This window comes from Prunus dulcis, chromosome 1, assembly GCF_902201215.1.
Source record: "Prunus dulcis chromosome 1, ALMONDv2, whole genome shotgun sequence".
Taxonomy (NCBI): Eukaryota; Viridiplantae; Streptophyta; class Magnoliopsida; order Rosales; family Rosaceae; genus Prunus; species Prunus dulcis.
The window spans coordinates 8,885,766-8,901,098 of record NC_047650.1 but is presented as its reverse complement, the minus strand read 5'-3'; the positions used below and the strand labels follow the sequence as shown (position 1 = coordinate 8,901,098).

At 36.0% G+C, this 15,333-nt stretch overlaps 3 protein-coding genes across 3 annotated transcripts; 2 read left to right on the top strand and 1 right to left on the bottom strand.

The window, feature by feature from the left end:
* Window positions 1–295: 295 nt before the first annotated feature.
* LOC117622609 (probable inactive serine/threonine-protein kinase fnkC) lies at window positions 296–2,295 on the top strand. The gene is made up of 6 exons (XM_034353352.1): window positions 296–369; window positions 506–635; window positions 777–946; window positions 1,073–1,358; window positions 1,665–1,834; window positions 1,969–2,295. Exons 1-6 carry the CDS (start codon window positions 339–341, stop codon window positions 2,124–2,126), a joined length of 945 nt encoding a protein of 314 aa, XP_034209243.1. The 5' UTR covers window positions 296–338; the 3' UTR covers window positions 2,127–2,295.
* Window positions 2,296–2,640: 345 nt separating this feature from the next.
* On the bottom strand, window positions 2,641–4,472 carry LOC117622601 (autophagy-related protein 8i-like). The gene is made up of 5 exons (XM_034353339.1): window positions 4,335–4,472; window positions 4,189–4,244; window positions 3,697–3,749; window positions 3,020–3,138; window positions 2,641–2,922 (listed from the first exon to the last, which is right to left on the bottom strand). The coding sequence occupies exons 1-5, from the start codon at window positions 4,372–4,374 to the stop codon at window positions 2,834–2,836; spliced, it is 357 nt and encodes a 118-aa protein (XP_034209230.1). The 5' UTR covers window positions 4,375–4,472; the 3' UTR covers window positions 2,641–2,833.
* Window positions 4,473–11,096: 6,624 nt separating this feature from the next.
* LOC117622590 (S-adenosylmethionine synthase 5) lies at window positions 11,097–13,458 on the top strand. Its single transcript, XM_034353328.1, has 2 exons — window positions 11,097–11,455; window positions 11,889–13,458. Exon 2 carries the CDS (start codon window positions 11,899–11,901, stop codon window positions 13,078–13,080), a length of 1,182 nt encoding a protein of 393 aa, XP_034209219.1. The 5' UTR covers window positions 11,097–11,455; window positions 11,889–11,898; the 3' UTR covers window positions 13,081–13,458.
* Window positions 13,459–15,333: the final 1,875 nt, after the last annotated feature.

Sequence of the window (15,333 nt, the reverse complement as noted above, 5' to 3'; positions counted from 1 at the left end):
CTCTCTCTGTCTCTCTCTCTGTCTCTCTCTCTCTCTCTCTCTCTCTCTCTCTCTCTCTCTCCCTCAACCTTAATAAACGTGGTTGCGTGGGATCTCGAATAGGTACATGATTCAAAACACCTACAAGCAGGTCATTGAGACCTTTTCCTTGAAAAACAAAACAACAAATTATTATCCTGCAAAAGCAAAGCATAAGTGTCGTATCCTTAAAAAGTTTCAAGTTTGGAATAACACCTTTTATTTCTCCTTTTAAAAGCTGAAAACCCATTCTGAATCTTGTAACCTGCATCAATTATCAGCACCTTCAAAGTTCGGCAGCCAAGTTTTTTGCCATTAACATGACTAGTCTTAACTTCGATGAACAAGACGGTAAGATTCTGTCGCTATCTGTATATGTGTGTTTGTTAAAGCACTAGCTAATGTAAACATGGCATGTTACAGACGCCTAATGTATACATCCCTCCCTCACACCTTCTAGTTTGTGTTGCCAACATTTTAATTGCAGGGATTTTGAGAACAATTTCTGATGCGCCACCAACTCATTACACGATCAAAATACAGTCGCTTTCATTGCTGTCCAAACATTCACTGGAGAAATATGAATCAGGGGAGTTTGAAGCTGGAGGATACAAATGGTACAATTCTTTCTCTCATTTCAACAAGTTCTTATACTTTTGTGACTCTGGTTCTCATAACCTGAATTTGCATTCACTGTTATTATTTACTTCTTATGTTCAAGCTGCATTAGAGTACTATCAATTGTGGTTTTGCTGCAGGAAACTGGTTTTCTATCCAAATGGAAACAAGAGGAGGAATGTGACAGAGCACATCTCTCTCAACTTAGTATTGGCTGGAGCAAATGGCCCCCAGACTTGTTGGGAAGTGCATGCTGCTTTCAGGTTGTTTTTGCTTGATCAGAATACTGGCACGTACTTTGCTCTTCAAGGTACCATTTCTTTTCATTTTATTCTTAAACATACAGCAGAGAACAGATAAGCCAATGTTTCTCATCTATACAAAGTACTGCCCCATATTCTGATTCTTTTCTTTTTATTTCATATGCGTTGCTTAGAACAAAATGAAAGGCGCTTCCATGGGATGAAGTTAGACTGGGGATTTGATAAATTCCTCTCCCTCAAAGCCTTTACTGACGCTTCCAATGGATTTGTCGTGGAAGACACCTGCGTGTTTGGAGCGGAGGTCCTTGTTCGTAAAGAAAGAAGCACATGCAAAGGAGAGTGTCTATCAATGATCAAGGATGCCATTATGTACAAGCATGTTTGGAAAATTGACAACTTCTCAAAGTTAAACGCGGAGAGCTATGACTCACAAACATTCATTGCTGGAGACCAAAAATGGTGCATAAGCCTCCTCATTTATTAATACATCCTTCTTTACAGGCTTTTTATGTCCTTCTTATCTCTCTCTCTCTCTCTCTCTCTCTCTCTCTCCTTGTGAAAATTTTACTTACATGAAGATGGTAAAGAATCAGTTAAAGTTTTAGAGAAAGTTTACCAACCAAAACAAATAACAAAATAACAAAATAAAGGAGATGAGTAAATTATATGCCAAAAAAGCAGTAAAGTTTGCAGATGGAAACTAAACTTGCTGCAGAAGTTATTAAGTGCAGGTAATCTCCTAAAAATGCTTGTTGCTTGTTGCAGGAAGATAAAACTGTATCCCATGGGAAGAGACGGTGCGGCGAGTGGCCATCTCTCTCTTTATTTGGCATTAGCTGATCCGACATCTCTGCCTCCTACCTCTAAAATATATGCACAGTATACCCTGCGCCTCCTAAATCAAGACTACAGCAGCTCTAACCGTGAATATAAAGGTAAATAGATTAGCCTAGTTCTATCCATCACCATCCCCTGCACAGTGAAGAAGTTTTCTTTTCTTTGCACTTTTTAATTATTGGTCTTCAGCTCCTCATTCATTTTTCTTCTTCTTTTTCATTTCATCTTGCAGTTAGCTGGTGGTTCAGTGCCTCCAGTCCCATGCAGGGCTGGCCGAGATTCATTACAGTCACATGGTTTAAAACCACGAGCCACAGGTTCTTGTTGAACGACAGTTGTACCGTGGAGGCAGAGGTCACTGTGCATGGAACTGCTAGTGCGCTAGAGTAAAATAAATAGTAAGCGACTGCCTGCCTGTAGCTGTATGTGTCAAAAGCCTCGTCTCAAATATGTTGTTGAAAAAATATTCGTTCATTTATGAATAATATGGTTGTATCACTTCTCCTGGCCTTCGGTGGTCTGAATAATAATATCATTTGTCTTCTTTTTGTTTTCCTTTCATGCAACTTTTTCCAGCATGTAACTTTGCTTTCATGGAACTTCTGGTGCACTATTCGTATGAAATTATGTGGTGTAATGTTCTCAACCATCTCAAAGAAAAGATACTCATCCATCTTGTCAATATGGTCGTACTGCCGTAATATTCTATAATCACTCAGACGTCCTACTGCTGAGTACGTAGTATGGAAATGTATTGAAAATAGAAAACGATAAAATAAAAAGAAAGGCAAGCACATTCTCAGAGCACAAAGCATGGCTACAAGTTCTCCTCTTTTTTGTTAGATAATTTTTTGGTTAGGATTGAACCCACTTATATGGTGATATTTATTATAGAAAGTCGACATTGGAATGAAAATATGGAATTATTGAAGGTCATGAACTTTACAGAATTCACAAAAAATCAAATTTACAATGAACATGAGAGAATACAGTGAAGCAAGCCTCACAGGCCCCTTCGCAATGAGAACAAGTTAACAGCAGATACTTACAAGTTGCTAATATGAACGATTAGATTATTAGGGGAGGAGATGGAAGGATCAGCCGAAGGTTTTCTCGCTGCTGTAACACATATACAGAAAACCATCATCCTCCTTGTAACTTTCATAGATGGAATCCATACGACTGGCTGTAAATGAAATCCACAGAAAAATGTGTTAACAAGTTCTCAATGTCGTGCAGAATCCAAATAAAACTGGTAACCGAATCAATAATATGTCTTTTACCTGTTTGAGGTAATGTGTTCTTCACAAACACAAAAAGAGCTTTCCCAGGAGTCAAGTGAAGCCTGCTGCTTAAGATATGAATAAACTGCCCGACAGACATGTCTCTTGGAACAAGAAATCTATACGAAACAAGAAAACACGATATACAGGTTATTCTCCTTAAAGTGAGAATGCAAAAACAATTGGCTAAAATATTCCGGAAGCCAATTCAATCTGTGTTAAGAACTTCTAGAACTAAGTAGCTACATTCAGATTATACCGAACTGCGAATAAAAGGAAATTCATCCAAGCATACATCTATTATTAAAGCATAGAAAAGCAAGCAAAACATGCCAAAAGATCATCAGAACACAGAGCAAGTAACAGAAGCAAAGCTCTCTGTTTCGCTAGAACAAAGAGCTATATAGTTAGGATGAGGGTACTAATATACAAACTGAAATATCCTAGTATTATTATAAGTACACTAAAGAAACCAGGAGAGTACCAATGCCAAAGGACCTCGAGACGGAAACTTTACTGACCAATAAACATATGGATAATGCATGGATCTTAAAGTTTCTGAAAAATTGAACCTCAGATGTACATGTAATATGACATTTAAGTTAGTTCTTAACACAAGAAACTTTGGCCTTGACGAAAATGCAGAGAATCGTGAATTTGTGACAACTAGAACATACTTTTTCTTTTCCATTTCAGGCAGGTCTGTCCTGGAATATCTTTCAATGATCACCTGCAGAAAGACATACAAAGAATACCTTGATCAGTTTTGACAGCTTCTCCATTAAAGCCTAATTGCGTCAATTCTGATAAAATTAAGCGTTATGATTGTACACAAATTACAAATTTGCCATTTCAAAGTATACACCCAAAAAAATGCTCTCAGCCACTAAAACATTATCATCTCTCAATCGGGTCAAACATTAAAACCAACTCAGGTCTGCCAAAGACGACAGCAACCACACAAAAAAAAAAAAAACACACACACACACACACAAACAAGAACAAATCTCCATGTTTCCAATTTCCTAGTGCATTATTTATCCCAGTATCTTGGAATTTCTGAATCATATATATTTATTACTCCATTCTTATTTAAATAAATATAAAATAATAAATAAATAAACTCACAAAGAAAACTAAATAACAAACAATCATAAATGAAAACTAACCGGAATTCGATCTGGGTATTTTGCGATGATACTTTTCGATTCTTCAAGTCGTTCATCTGAATCAAAACCATCAAAACCATCATAAAAATTACAAGAAAAAGCCTTTCTGTAAATGAGTGAAGTCAAAAAGGAGAGAAAAATCAAACCGAATGAGAACTCCTGCTTGAAAGGCTTGATCTTCCCCATAAAGTTTTCCCCTTTTTCGTACGCGAGAGGCTAAAAAGTCCAAAAGAAAAATCAATCATGGAAAATGGGGGGACTTTCTTTTTTATATATAAAGATAAAGTTGTGAAGAGAAAGACGTGTAGAAGAGGAGATAGCTACAAGTGTTACGTAGATTGCTCACAAACGCACCTCACATGTCGTTTTCTGTTGCTTTAAGCTTTGACGTTCCTTTATCAACCACCGACACGTTGCTGACTCTTTATTGGGCTTCGCAATTTGGGCTTTGATCTGCAATTTGTGGGCTCTTAATGGGCTTTCCATAAATTGACTGATTGATTTTTATGGACCAGCTTCAGCGATTATCAATTAACTATATAAAACCCTCCAAACTATAGAAGTATTTATGTAGTTAGCTTATAAATTATTGAACTATTACTCTGCGTTTGGATGAAAGAATTGAAAATTACATAGAATTCTAAAATGATGGAATTTATATTTCCATCATTTCAATTTTTGTCAATTAAAGATTTTAGTGTCTGGATTTATGTATGTCGAATTTTGTAAATCGCACTATGGAAATTGTCAACTTCACCTCTTAAATACCCTACGTTTAGCTAAATTTCGAGTTATTTTCCCTCATCCAAACAAATGGCTATAATTAGTGCATGAAATATTGAACTAATGTTTGATGTTAGGATTGAACGATGTTAAGGATAATCACATATTCATGTGTGAGTAATTATTAACTGTTGATGATATAGATCTTATTATAATGCACAGATAAATTTACGATAAACAACTACATATATAGGCGTAAGTGACTGTCACTATCGGTGCAATGGAAATTTGTGATGACATTATGCTTTAAAAAACTACAGCCAACAACAAAAGTGAATTTGATATTAACAATCAATTATATATGGAATAAAAAGGGAAATAGAAAAAGACAATAAGGTCTACCACCATACCACGTCCTTGTTGAGTAAATGTTTTGAGGTGTCAGCACTAAACACGTCCATGTGACTTTGATTTTCAAAGGCCTTGATTGAATTGAATTTTCACATTTAATAAAAGCATGTTCCATGAAATTGACATTGCTTATTATAATCACATGAGAGTAGTGCGAACCCACGCTTCACAGCGATTGGATCATGCCACCTGTGGGTCCTTTTTGCATCTTCGATTTGGATTAACAGTTGATTCAGTTAAGACGATGGCTTAAGCTAAGATTAATGGTTTAAAAGTAATTTTATCCTTAATTAAACATGTTGGAAATGATTTATTTATTTTTGAGTGAGGTTGGTAGGGTTGGTAATGGTACCATCAAAGGAGAATAATAGAAGAGGATGTGAGACCAAATTGTAGACTCACCAACCCACTCATAAGCCAAGCCTTTGCCTTGTAGTGGAAAGAACCCAATTCAACTAAAATCTCTTAATAACATACTTCTTACCAAACTATTTTTAAAAAAAAACAAAGAAGATAAAAACAAGGTTCTATGATATAAAAAATTCAACTGAAATCTTCTACTCTCTCTCTCTCTCTCTCTCTCTCTCTCTCTCAATTTTCACCTTGATTCTCAAGCATAAACATTCACTCTTGTTGAGACCAACAAGAACACTGCCTAAAAGGTTCCTCCTCTCTTGATGCGAGAAAAATTTAGTTGCAACGGAGATAGTATTATTTTGCTATCTTCGGCTAATAATGCTATACTCTGTGAAAGTGTTATCATACGTGTCATAGCGTTATTGACTGGAGATGGTAATAGTATTATTTTGCTATCATCGGCCAATAATGCTATACTTTGTGAAAGTGTTATCACACGTGTCATAGCGTTATTGACTGGAGATAGTAAAACAGTGTTATCCCGTTTTATGGAAGTCTTTCTCCTCTTGATGCCATTTATTTAGGAGCTTAAACAATGAATGCGCATTCTAAATGTCAAGTTAGTTGCCACTCGATATTTGTCAATGTTGCATCTATCCAAGTGCAAGTAGTCACATGTAGTAAAAATCTTGGAAGTCCAAGTATTGTATTCTCAAGGAGCAGGTAGGCAAAAGTCTTCACACAAAGAAATAATTAAAAGTATCAAAATAAAAGTGACAAGCAAAATGGCAAAGTAATTTGATTTGAGTGTTGTAGAGAGTGGGTTTTAAAATGAATTATCAATAATGGAAATGTTAAGGCATCAAGGTTCAATTCTTCAAGCAAAATATGTTTCATGCTCTTTAATCCAACTTATAACTCGATTAAGATTATCATTGAGCAACTTTAACTGGAATAAAGAAATTGAAACTAATTTAATTTTTCAATGTTATCTTTTATTAATGATTGTTCAGAAAATAGAATTGCATAATATCTAATCTTTTAATTTAAAAGCATGCTAAGTCAGTTCTTAACAATGAGAAAAATATAATTGAATTAATGAAAAGATAGTAACACTTAACATCAATCAAAATAAAAGGATATGAAAATATTGAACAACCAAAAATAAAGATTTAGCAATTCATACTGTATATTGGATTAAAGAATAATTCACAAACTTACTCAAAGAACATTCACTTTAGCCTTTGCTAGAGTTCTAACAACTCATTACAAAGAAAAACATAACTAAATTTAAAATGGAATGGATAAAGAAATATGTCGTAGTGGTGTCCTTGCCAAATAAATTGATGGTTGATTTATAGTAGTCAATGAGGTGAGTGGAAAGTTAATACATTCAAAGTGGGTAATGAAAGGTTTAAGTGAGGGATTAATTTGATTAAACATGTGTTAATGGTGGAGAGTTAGTGAAAAAGAAATAACAGTGAGGTAGTGGGCGCTAAATGGCTATGAATGACATGAAATATTCTCTTTAGCTCCAACGGTTTTGTCTTCTCTTCTCCCCCTTTACTTCTCTTTATAATCACAATAATCTCACAATCAATTCTTCAATAAAATCCGCCAGCAATTCTCTTCACACTTGGCTTGAACTTGGACAAATATATATTTTCATCTTTTGGCTTTCCAACTTCCTACAAAAGATAAATTCACCTAATAAGATCACCAAATTAAATATAGAAAATTCATAAATCCAATTGGTGATAATGAAATGTAATAACAAGTGAAATTACCTTTATTAAGCCAAATGTATAGACTCTCATCACACATGTCATAGCTTTATTGATTAGGAATAGCAAAATAATATTATTCCCGTTTTATGAAACTCTTTCTTCTTTTGATGTCGTTTATTTAGGAGCTCAAACAATGAATACGCATTCTAAATGTCAAGTAGGTTGCCAATTGATATTGGTCAATGATGTATTGGACCCATTGTGCTTCTCATAGTTGACATTTTTCTCAAAAAATCTAGAGTATACAATGAGTCTCACGTACCCACTCTTCACATCATAATCACATGACCAATTGTTGTAAACAAAGATTGCTAAAATATTTTTTCTTGGAACTTAATGCCAAGTTTTAACTCGGTTTAATAAGGGATTACATAAACAAAATATGAGCAAGATTATTATAATAGTACTAGAGATACCCTTTTTTTTTTTTTTTTTGGTCGAATGAGATACCCACTTACTACAACAAAATTTTTAGAAATTTAGTTATATACACAATCTTAGACATAGTTTTATAAAGAAACCATACACCATTTAAAAACTATAAACACACAAAAAAAAAAAACCCAAAAATTGATAGTTGTCAATTTTTTTTAATTTAATAGTTGTTTTTTAGTTTATTTGTGTGTGTTAAATACCTATATTGTCCTTTTACTATGGATTTAAGAGAGGAAAATCAGATCTGCCAAAAAACCAAATTAGATTTATTTTCTCTTTTCTCGCTGGTGCTTTCTCTGGTGTTGGAGCAAAAGGAGCTTCCATTGAAGCTCAGTCTCATGTCCAACTATATTCTTCATCTTTAATCTACAATTTTCAATATTTCACCTTCGATTTCCTGTTCTAAAATCGTGCTTCTATTGATTTTTTTCTTTTTTCGGATTGTTGAAGACCTCGAACAAACCTCGATCAGATGCTCTTAGCTCTACTCCTCATCTTCGAGCTCTACTCCTTTTTTGCCACATCGTCGTTGTTGTTATTGACATCGTCGTTGTTGTTATCGTCGTCGTTTGGTTTGGACTTGAGATTTTTGATCTTTTGCTTCAATTATGTGTTTCTCTTCGAATTTTAGTTGATTTTCGAAATGTATTTTAAGCTTTGATGATCGATTCAACTTTTATTACTGTTTCATTTATGAATCTCATTTTTGTTTAACAATGTACTTCTGTGACAGGGTATTAACAGTGTATTTCTATGACAGAGTATTAACAATATACTTCTATGACATAATCGTATTAACAATCTGGGCTCAGAGTTGGCCTGGTTTGTTCTTTCTTCATCTTTTCTTTGATGGACATGTATTAGAAATAGCAACATGATAAACATTAATCAACATGACAGTAAACTAGCAGTGTTATTACCATAGACTGGAACATTACAAGGGTAAACATGCATTAGAAATAGGATGTCATAGGAAATAGCAGTGTTATTACCCTAGACTATAACATTACAGGGGTATATATGCATTTGAAATAGAATATCATAGGAAACTAGCAGTGTTATTACCCTAGACTGAAACATTACAAGAGTAAACATGCATTAGAAATAGGATGTCATATGAAACTAGTATTGTTATTACCCTAAATTGGAACATTACAACCATTAATCAGCATGACAATAAACTAGCAGTGTTATTACTCTAGATTGGAACATTACAGCCATTAATCAACATGACAGTAAACTAGCAATGTTATTACCTTAGACTGGAACATTACATGGGTAGATATGCATTAGAAATAGGATATCATAGGAAACTAGCAGTGTTATTACCCTACACTGGAACATTACAGGAGTAAATATGCATTAGAAATAGGATGTTATAGGAAACTAGCAGTGTTATTACCCTACACTGGAACATTTAAGCCATTAATCAACATGACATAGCAGTGTTGTTACCCTAAACTAGAATATTACAACAATTAATCAACATGACAATAAAGGTGTAGAACATTACAATCATTAATTAACATGATACGTTAATGAAACTATGGTTTTCAAGACCTTTTGTTTGTAATGAATTGTTTGGGTTTTTTTTATAAAATTGGGCTGGGCTTGTTTTGGGTGCTATTTAAGTTTTTTGTGTTGGTCTTCTTTTTTAAATTGATCAATGACAGTCATGTAATTTATAAAAACTTAAACACTAATTTTTTATGTAGTAAATGAGTTTTGGGTGTGTTTCTAAAGTGCATTCCATGTGAGGTTTTTCTATAATTTCAGCCCCTATTTTGGGTATATTAGTGAAGCTCCCTAAAATTTTCGTTATCATTTAATGTAGGACAAATTATTGGTAAATTCCTACGAAGAAAAATAAAGAAAAACAATCAGTTTAAAATTGGCATGAAGGCGTCAAAGAGAGGAAATTTTCTATTAAATATCAATTATGGCTTTAAAAGAGGAAGAATGATTTATTATTGGAATTTTCAGATACGATTTTAGCTAGAATTGATTTGTTTTATTATTAGCTAAGTTTTAAGACTAGTGTGGAATTATGTTTTTTTTCCTTCTCTCTTTCTATAGGAGTTGTATTTGTAAGCTTTATTCATATTAATTAGTAAAATCATTGAAATTTTATCTCTTTTTTGGTAGATTCCACTTTAATTTTAAGGTTAACATTTATTTTTCTTTTATCCTTTTCTTGCTTCTTGAGTAATATTTTTTTTTATGGAAGCTGATTTTCCCACTCTCATTTTCTACATTTACACTCCCTTTTGCTTTATAATACCTTTTAGTCAATTTTATTCTTTTTTGTGCTTTTTCTTTCCTATCCTACACTTACCATACATTAATTTCTTAGCTCTTGGAAAATATGTTTGCTCTTGTATGGTTGAATTTTCTTAGCCCCCAAACATGTTTTTTTTTTTTTTTTTTGGACAACTCATGTTCTGATAGTTTAAGTGGAGTGATACAATTTGGTTAAATTAAATCTTCTTTTGTAGCTGAAACTGAAGTTGTAATTTTAATCTGGTATTGAGTATATGAGGATTTTATTCAGTTTAGTTACTCTTTCTTTGTTTTCTGTTTCTTTGTGGCCACCTTGGTCATCTCTGTATTTTATTGTCTTTTGCATTAAAATTTGTTTCATTTCAAAAAAAGAAACTATGGTTGCAAGGTTTATTCCTGGGGCATGAGTTTTTGCAGCAAGTGCACCGTATAATTTTGCATAGACAAATATACAGTGTTAATTATTTCTTACTCGATTAGTACATTACATTTCTAAAACTAAAGCTCCAAGAAAAAGACATTGGTAAAAAGTGAAGTAAAAAAAAAAAAATTTATGTAAGGTAAGAATAGAATAAAAAAGAGAGAACAAAAAGAACAAAATTAATTTAAAAAAATATTAAAAGGCCAAAAAGAATGTAAATGGAGAAAAAATGGGAAAATCAACTCCCTTTTATATTTACTGTGAATAAATATTGTTCAAAGTTGGCCGTATAGAAAACAAGAAAAACATCAGACCAAAAATAAAAAATAAAAAAGGTTCTTTGGGAAAACACAAGGGCGGAGCGTGCATAATGACAAACAAGGTGCCAATTTACCATTAACACCAACTTAATGATAGTTGCTGATAGTCCAAGAGCGAGCCAAAATGGGGTGATTAGTCAAAACCGTAGACTAATCACTTGATAAGAGACAGGCTGGGGTTGGTGGGCGTACCGTGTACAGGCAATTTTCGCGGTAAACGCGTCCTCCGCGTATCTTAGACCAGCAGTAGATCCCTTCCTTTTATTCTTTCACCCACCGACTCCCTCTCACCGACGGCTGAGATTAAACCTCAGGCCCAAGATTCACATGCCACGTTATCAAGGATGAATATGACCCAATTTTTGCAGCCTAGGGGCTTGGAGAAGGCCACCCACATTTCCCTATAAATTCGGGCCTCAAACTCAAACTTTTTCGAACCGCTTGAGGAGGAGACGACAACACACCCAAAGCTCCAATCTTTCCTCTACTCAAGCTCTCTCTCTCTCCCTCTCCCTCACTCTCTCGATTTTGAGGTGTGTTTCTGGTGCTTAACTGTCTTTTGCTTTCTGGGTTCGTCTCATTTTGTGTGAATTTGGCTTTTAGATCTGTTATTTTAAGTTGGTGGGTGTTTATGGACTTCATTTCATGTTGTCGTTTCGTGCTGTGTGAGTGAGTTTGTGATGAAATCGACCGAAATTGGAACTGGGTTTTTGTTATTTTTGGTAGATCCATTAGAAAGTAGTTGGCTTTTTTCGAAAATTTAAACTTTGGATTGTTTGGGGTTTTAGAAATGGGCTCTGGCATTGCAGATCTGATAGCTTTTAATTGCATGCATTTGATTTGGTAATTCTTGGCGTATACGGAATTGGATCTGAATTTGGCTATGCATGTGTTTAATTTTGGATTTTGATTGCACAAAAACTGATAACTAAGCCTTATGCATGTGCTTCTCTTCTGTTTTTTCAGATTGTAAGAAATGGAGACCTTCTTGTTCACCTCTGAATCAGTCAATGAGGGTCACCCAGACAAGCTCTGTGATCAGATCTCAGACGCAGTGCTCGATGCCTGCCTTGCACAGGACCCTGAGAGCAAGGTGGCCTGTGAAACCTGCACCAAGACCAACATGGTCATGGTCTTCGGAGAGATCACCACCAAGGCCAATGTAGACTATGAGAAGATTGTTCGTGACACATGCCGTACAATTGGCTTTGTATCAGACGATGTTGGTCTTGATGCTGACAATTGCAAGGTTCTTGTGAACATTGAGCAGCAGAGCCCTGACATTGCTCAAGGTGTCCATGGCCATTTGACCAAAAGGCCTGAAGAGATTGGTGCTGGTGACCAAGGCCACATGTTTGGCTATGCCACTGATGAGACCCCTGAGCTCATGCCCCTCAGCCATGTCCTTGCAACCAAGCTCGGTGCTAAGCTCACCGAGGTTCGCAAGAATGGTACTTGTGCTTGGTTGAGGCCTGATGGCAAGACCCAAGTGACTGTTGAGTACTACAATGACAAGGGTGCCATGGTTCCAATTCGTGTCCACACTGTCCTAATTTCGACCCAGCACGACGAGACTGTGACAAACGATGAGATTGCTGCTGATCTCAAGGAGCATGTGATCAAGCCTGTGATCCCTGAGAAGTACCTTGATGAGAAGACCATCTTCCATCTCAACCCATCTGGCCGATTCGTCATCGGAGGGCCTCATGGTGATGCTGGTCTCACTGGCAGGAAGATCATCATTGACACCTATGGAGGATGGGGAGCTCATGGTGGTGGTGCCTTCTCTGGGAAGGACCCAACTAAGGTGGACAGGAGTGGGGCCTACATTGTGAGGCAGGCTGCCAAGAGCATTGTGGCCAGTGGACTTGCCAGGAGGTGCATTGTGCAAGTTTCATATGCCATTGGTGTGCCTGAGCCTTTGTCTGTTTTTGTTGATTCTTATGGCACTGGGAAGATCCCAGACAAGGAAATTCTCAAGATTGTGAAAGAGAGCTTTGATTTCAGGCCTGGTATGATTGCCATCAACCTAGATCTCAAGAGGGGTGGCAATGGAAGGTTTTTGAAGACTGCTGCCTATGGGCATTTTGGCAGGGATGACACTGACTTCACATGGGAGGTGGTCAAGCCACTCAAATGGGACAAGGTCCAAGCTTGAAGCTCTCTCTCTCTGAATGAAGAAGGCCCTTCATCAACATTGAATTAATTTGAGCATGTGCTGCTGTTGCTCTCTATACAGGCAATTTGCCATTTGGGTTTTTGTTTAGTTATTTTTATTTTTATTAATGATTTGTATTTTTTGAGTTCTTTCAAGGATGTATTAGTTTATTATTATGTGGGTTAATGGAAGTGACAAAACATATGGAAATATGTGTTCACAGAGGTTGAATATAATGCCATCATCGCTGCTCACTGAGATAATAAGAATTCATAGACAAATGGTTTTTGCGGTGAAGCAGCAACAATGTTTAAATTGTTCATTGTTGGTGCACATGGCAAGTGGCATTTAATACAATTGATAATTTGTCTTCTCCTATGACTTGTTTCTGCTGGTATTTTTGGGGTTCTGCTATTGCCATGATTTACTGTTCCAAGTGTTAAAAACATTTGTGACCCCCTAAGTCTCTTCAAACACTTAACATTCATTTAACGAGGATGACATTATTTTGCTATTCTGGCAAAATAAGATATGTCATGTGTGATAATATTTTTACGTGGTATTATGCCCATTGAGGTTGTTTTTGGTTCCCTATGTTGGTCAAACGTGTGCTTCATATTCTTTTGCTTGAACATTAAAAAAAAACAAAAAAATAAAAAAGAATCTGAGGAAGCAGTGCTCTAGTTCAATTCTGATTCCTTCGCAGTTTCATCAGCTTAATCAAAGGAAAATTTTCAAAGCCATCTGATTGAAGACTTTTAGGCTGTAAAGAAGCACAGAGAGAAAGTTGGTTACTTAACATTTGATGTAGATCCCAAAGGGGTCGTTTGGAACGGCGGACTGTCATGGACTGGACTAAATCCTGGGACTGTCTTGGATTAGCTCGGATTGGCCTAAGCTAGATTAAGTACTGACCTATGTTTGGTGCTGCATCGGACTAAGAAGCTGAATTGTAAAAATAGTGAAGACCTACGTTTGGTGCTATGTCGGACTAAAAAATAATTATTTAAATATTTAAATTTAATTAAAAATTAAAAATAAATAAATAATTATACAAGCCAACCCATATGAATTGAAAAATAGCCCCACCCCCATCAGCCCTGCCAGCTCTCATTCTCTCTCTCCTTTTTTTTTTTCCCTAGTATTTTATTCTTATTTTCCTTGTTTTTCTCTCTTTTGTTTACTTTTCTCTATTTTATTTATTCTCCTCTTCTCCATCGTTTCTTTCTGTTATGGTTTTTTTTTTTTTCCTTTTTTTTTTTCTTCTTCTCAATTGTGAAGAGAGATCCAGTAACCAACTGCCTTCATCGCCACCATTTTTTTGTGGGTCTCCACCAAGCAGCGCATCAAAACCTGTAATCCAAGATGAGCAATTTGACAGGATTTAGTCCTGTCTCAATTTGGCAACAACAGCAAGATGGCTCCATTTTTTCCAGCACCGCCGTCTTGATTGTCTGCACTCAATGGATGGTGCGTTCAAATGAAAACGATCTAAACCGACTCAACACAAATCAAGCGGCTTCTAGACACCCCCAAAACATCATCAGCAAGTAAGGAAGCTACCCAAATAGGAGCAGTATCATAATTACACAGACCCATATTTTTTTCTTCTTTTCTTTTCTTCCTTTTTCCTTCTTTCTTCTCTCGGTTTCTGGTTTCATTGTTTTCTGCTTTTCATTTTTTCTTTGGAACTACTACGAATTGGACTCAGATGGTGAAGATAGATGGTTTTGGGTTCTGCTGGTTGCTGGGGTGCAAAGAGAGATCGTTCTGAGAAGAAATCCAGGGTAGAGCGCTGGGCGTTGGGTTTCATTCGGACTCGCGTGTTCAAAATAGCGAGCGTACTATTTTGCGAACCCAATTTCGGGCTCACTATATTAGCTGTGCGAGTCCGGGCTTTTTTTAACTATTGGACTATATAATCTCATTTAAGATAATCCCCTCCCTTACCAAACATGGGTTTCAAGTATTGTTTAATCCAATCCAATCCAGTGAGGCATAGTGAAGCATACCAAACATGGCTAGGGATGGCAAAAATCCCCGTAGGGGCGGGTCCCCGTCGGGTCCCCGACCCTAATGGGGGGAGATTTCGGGTCTAAATGGGTATCGGGTACGGGGATCCCCGAACTTGAAAAATCCCCGATGGGTATGGGGAGGGGATGGTATTGGCGTCCCCATCCCCGAACCCGGCCCGAAAATATATATGTTTATATTTAAATAAATAAATATATATTATAATATTTATATTTAATC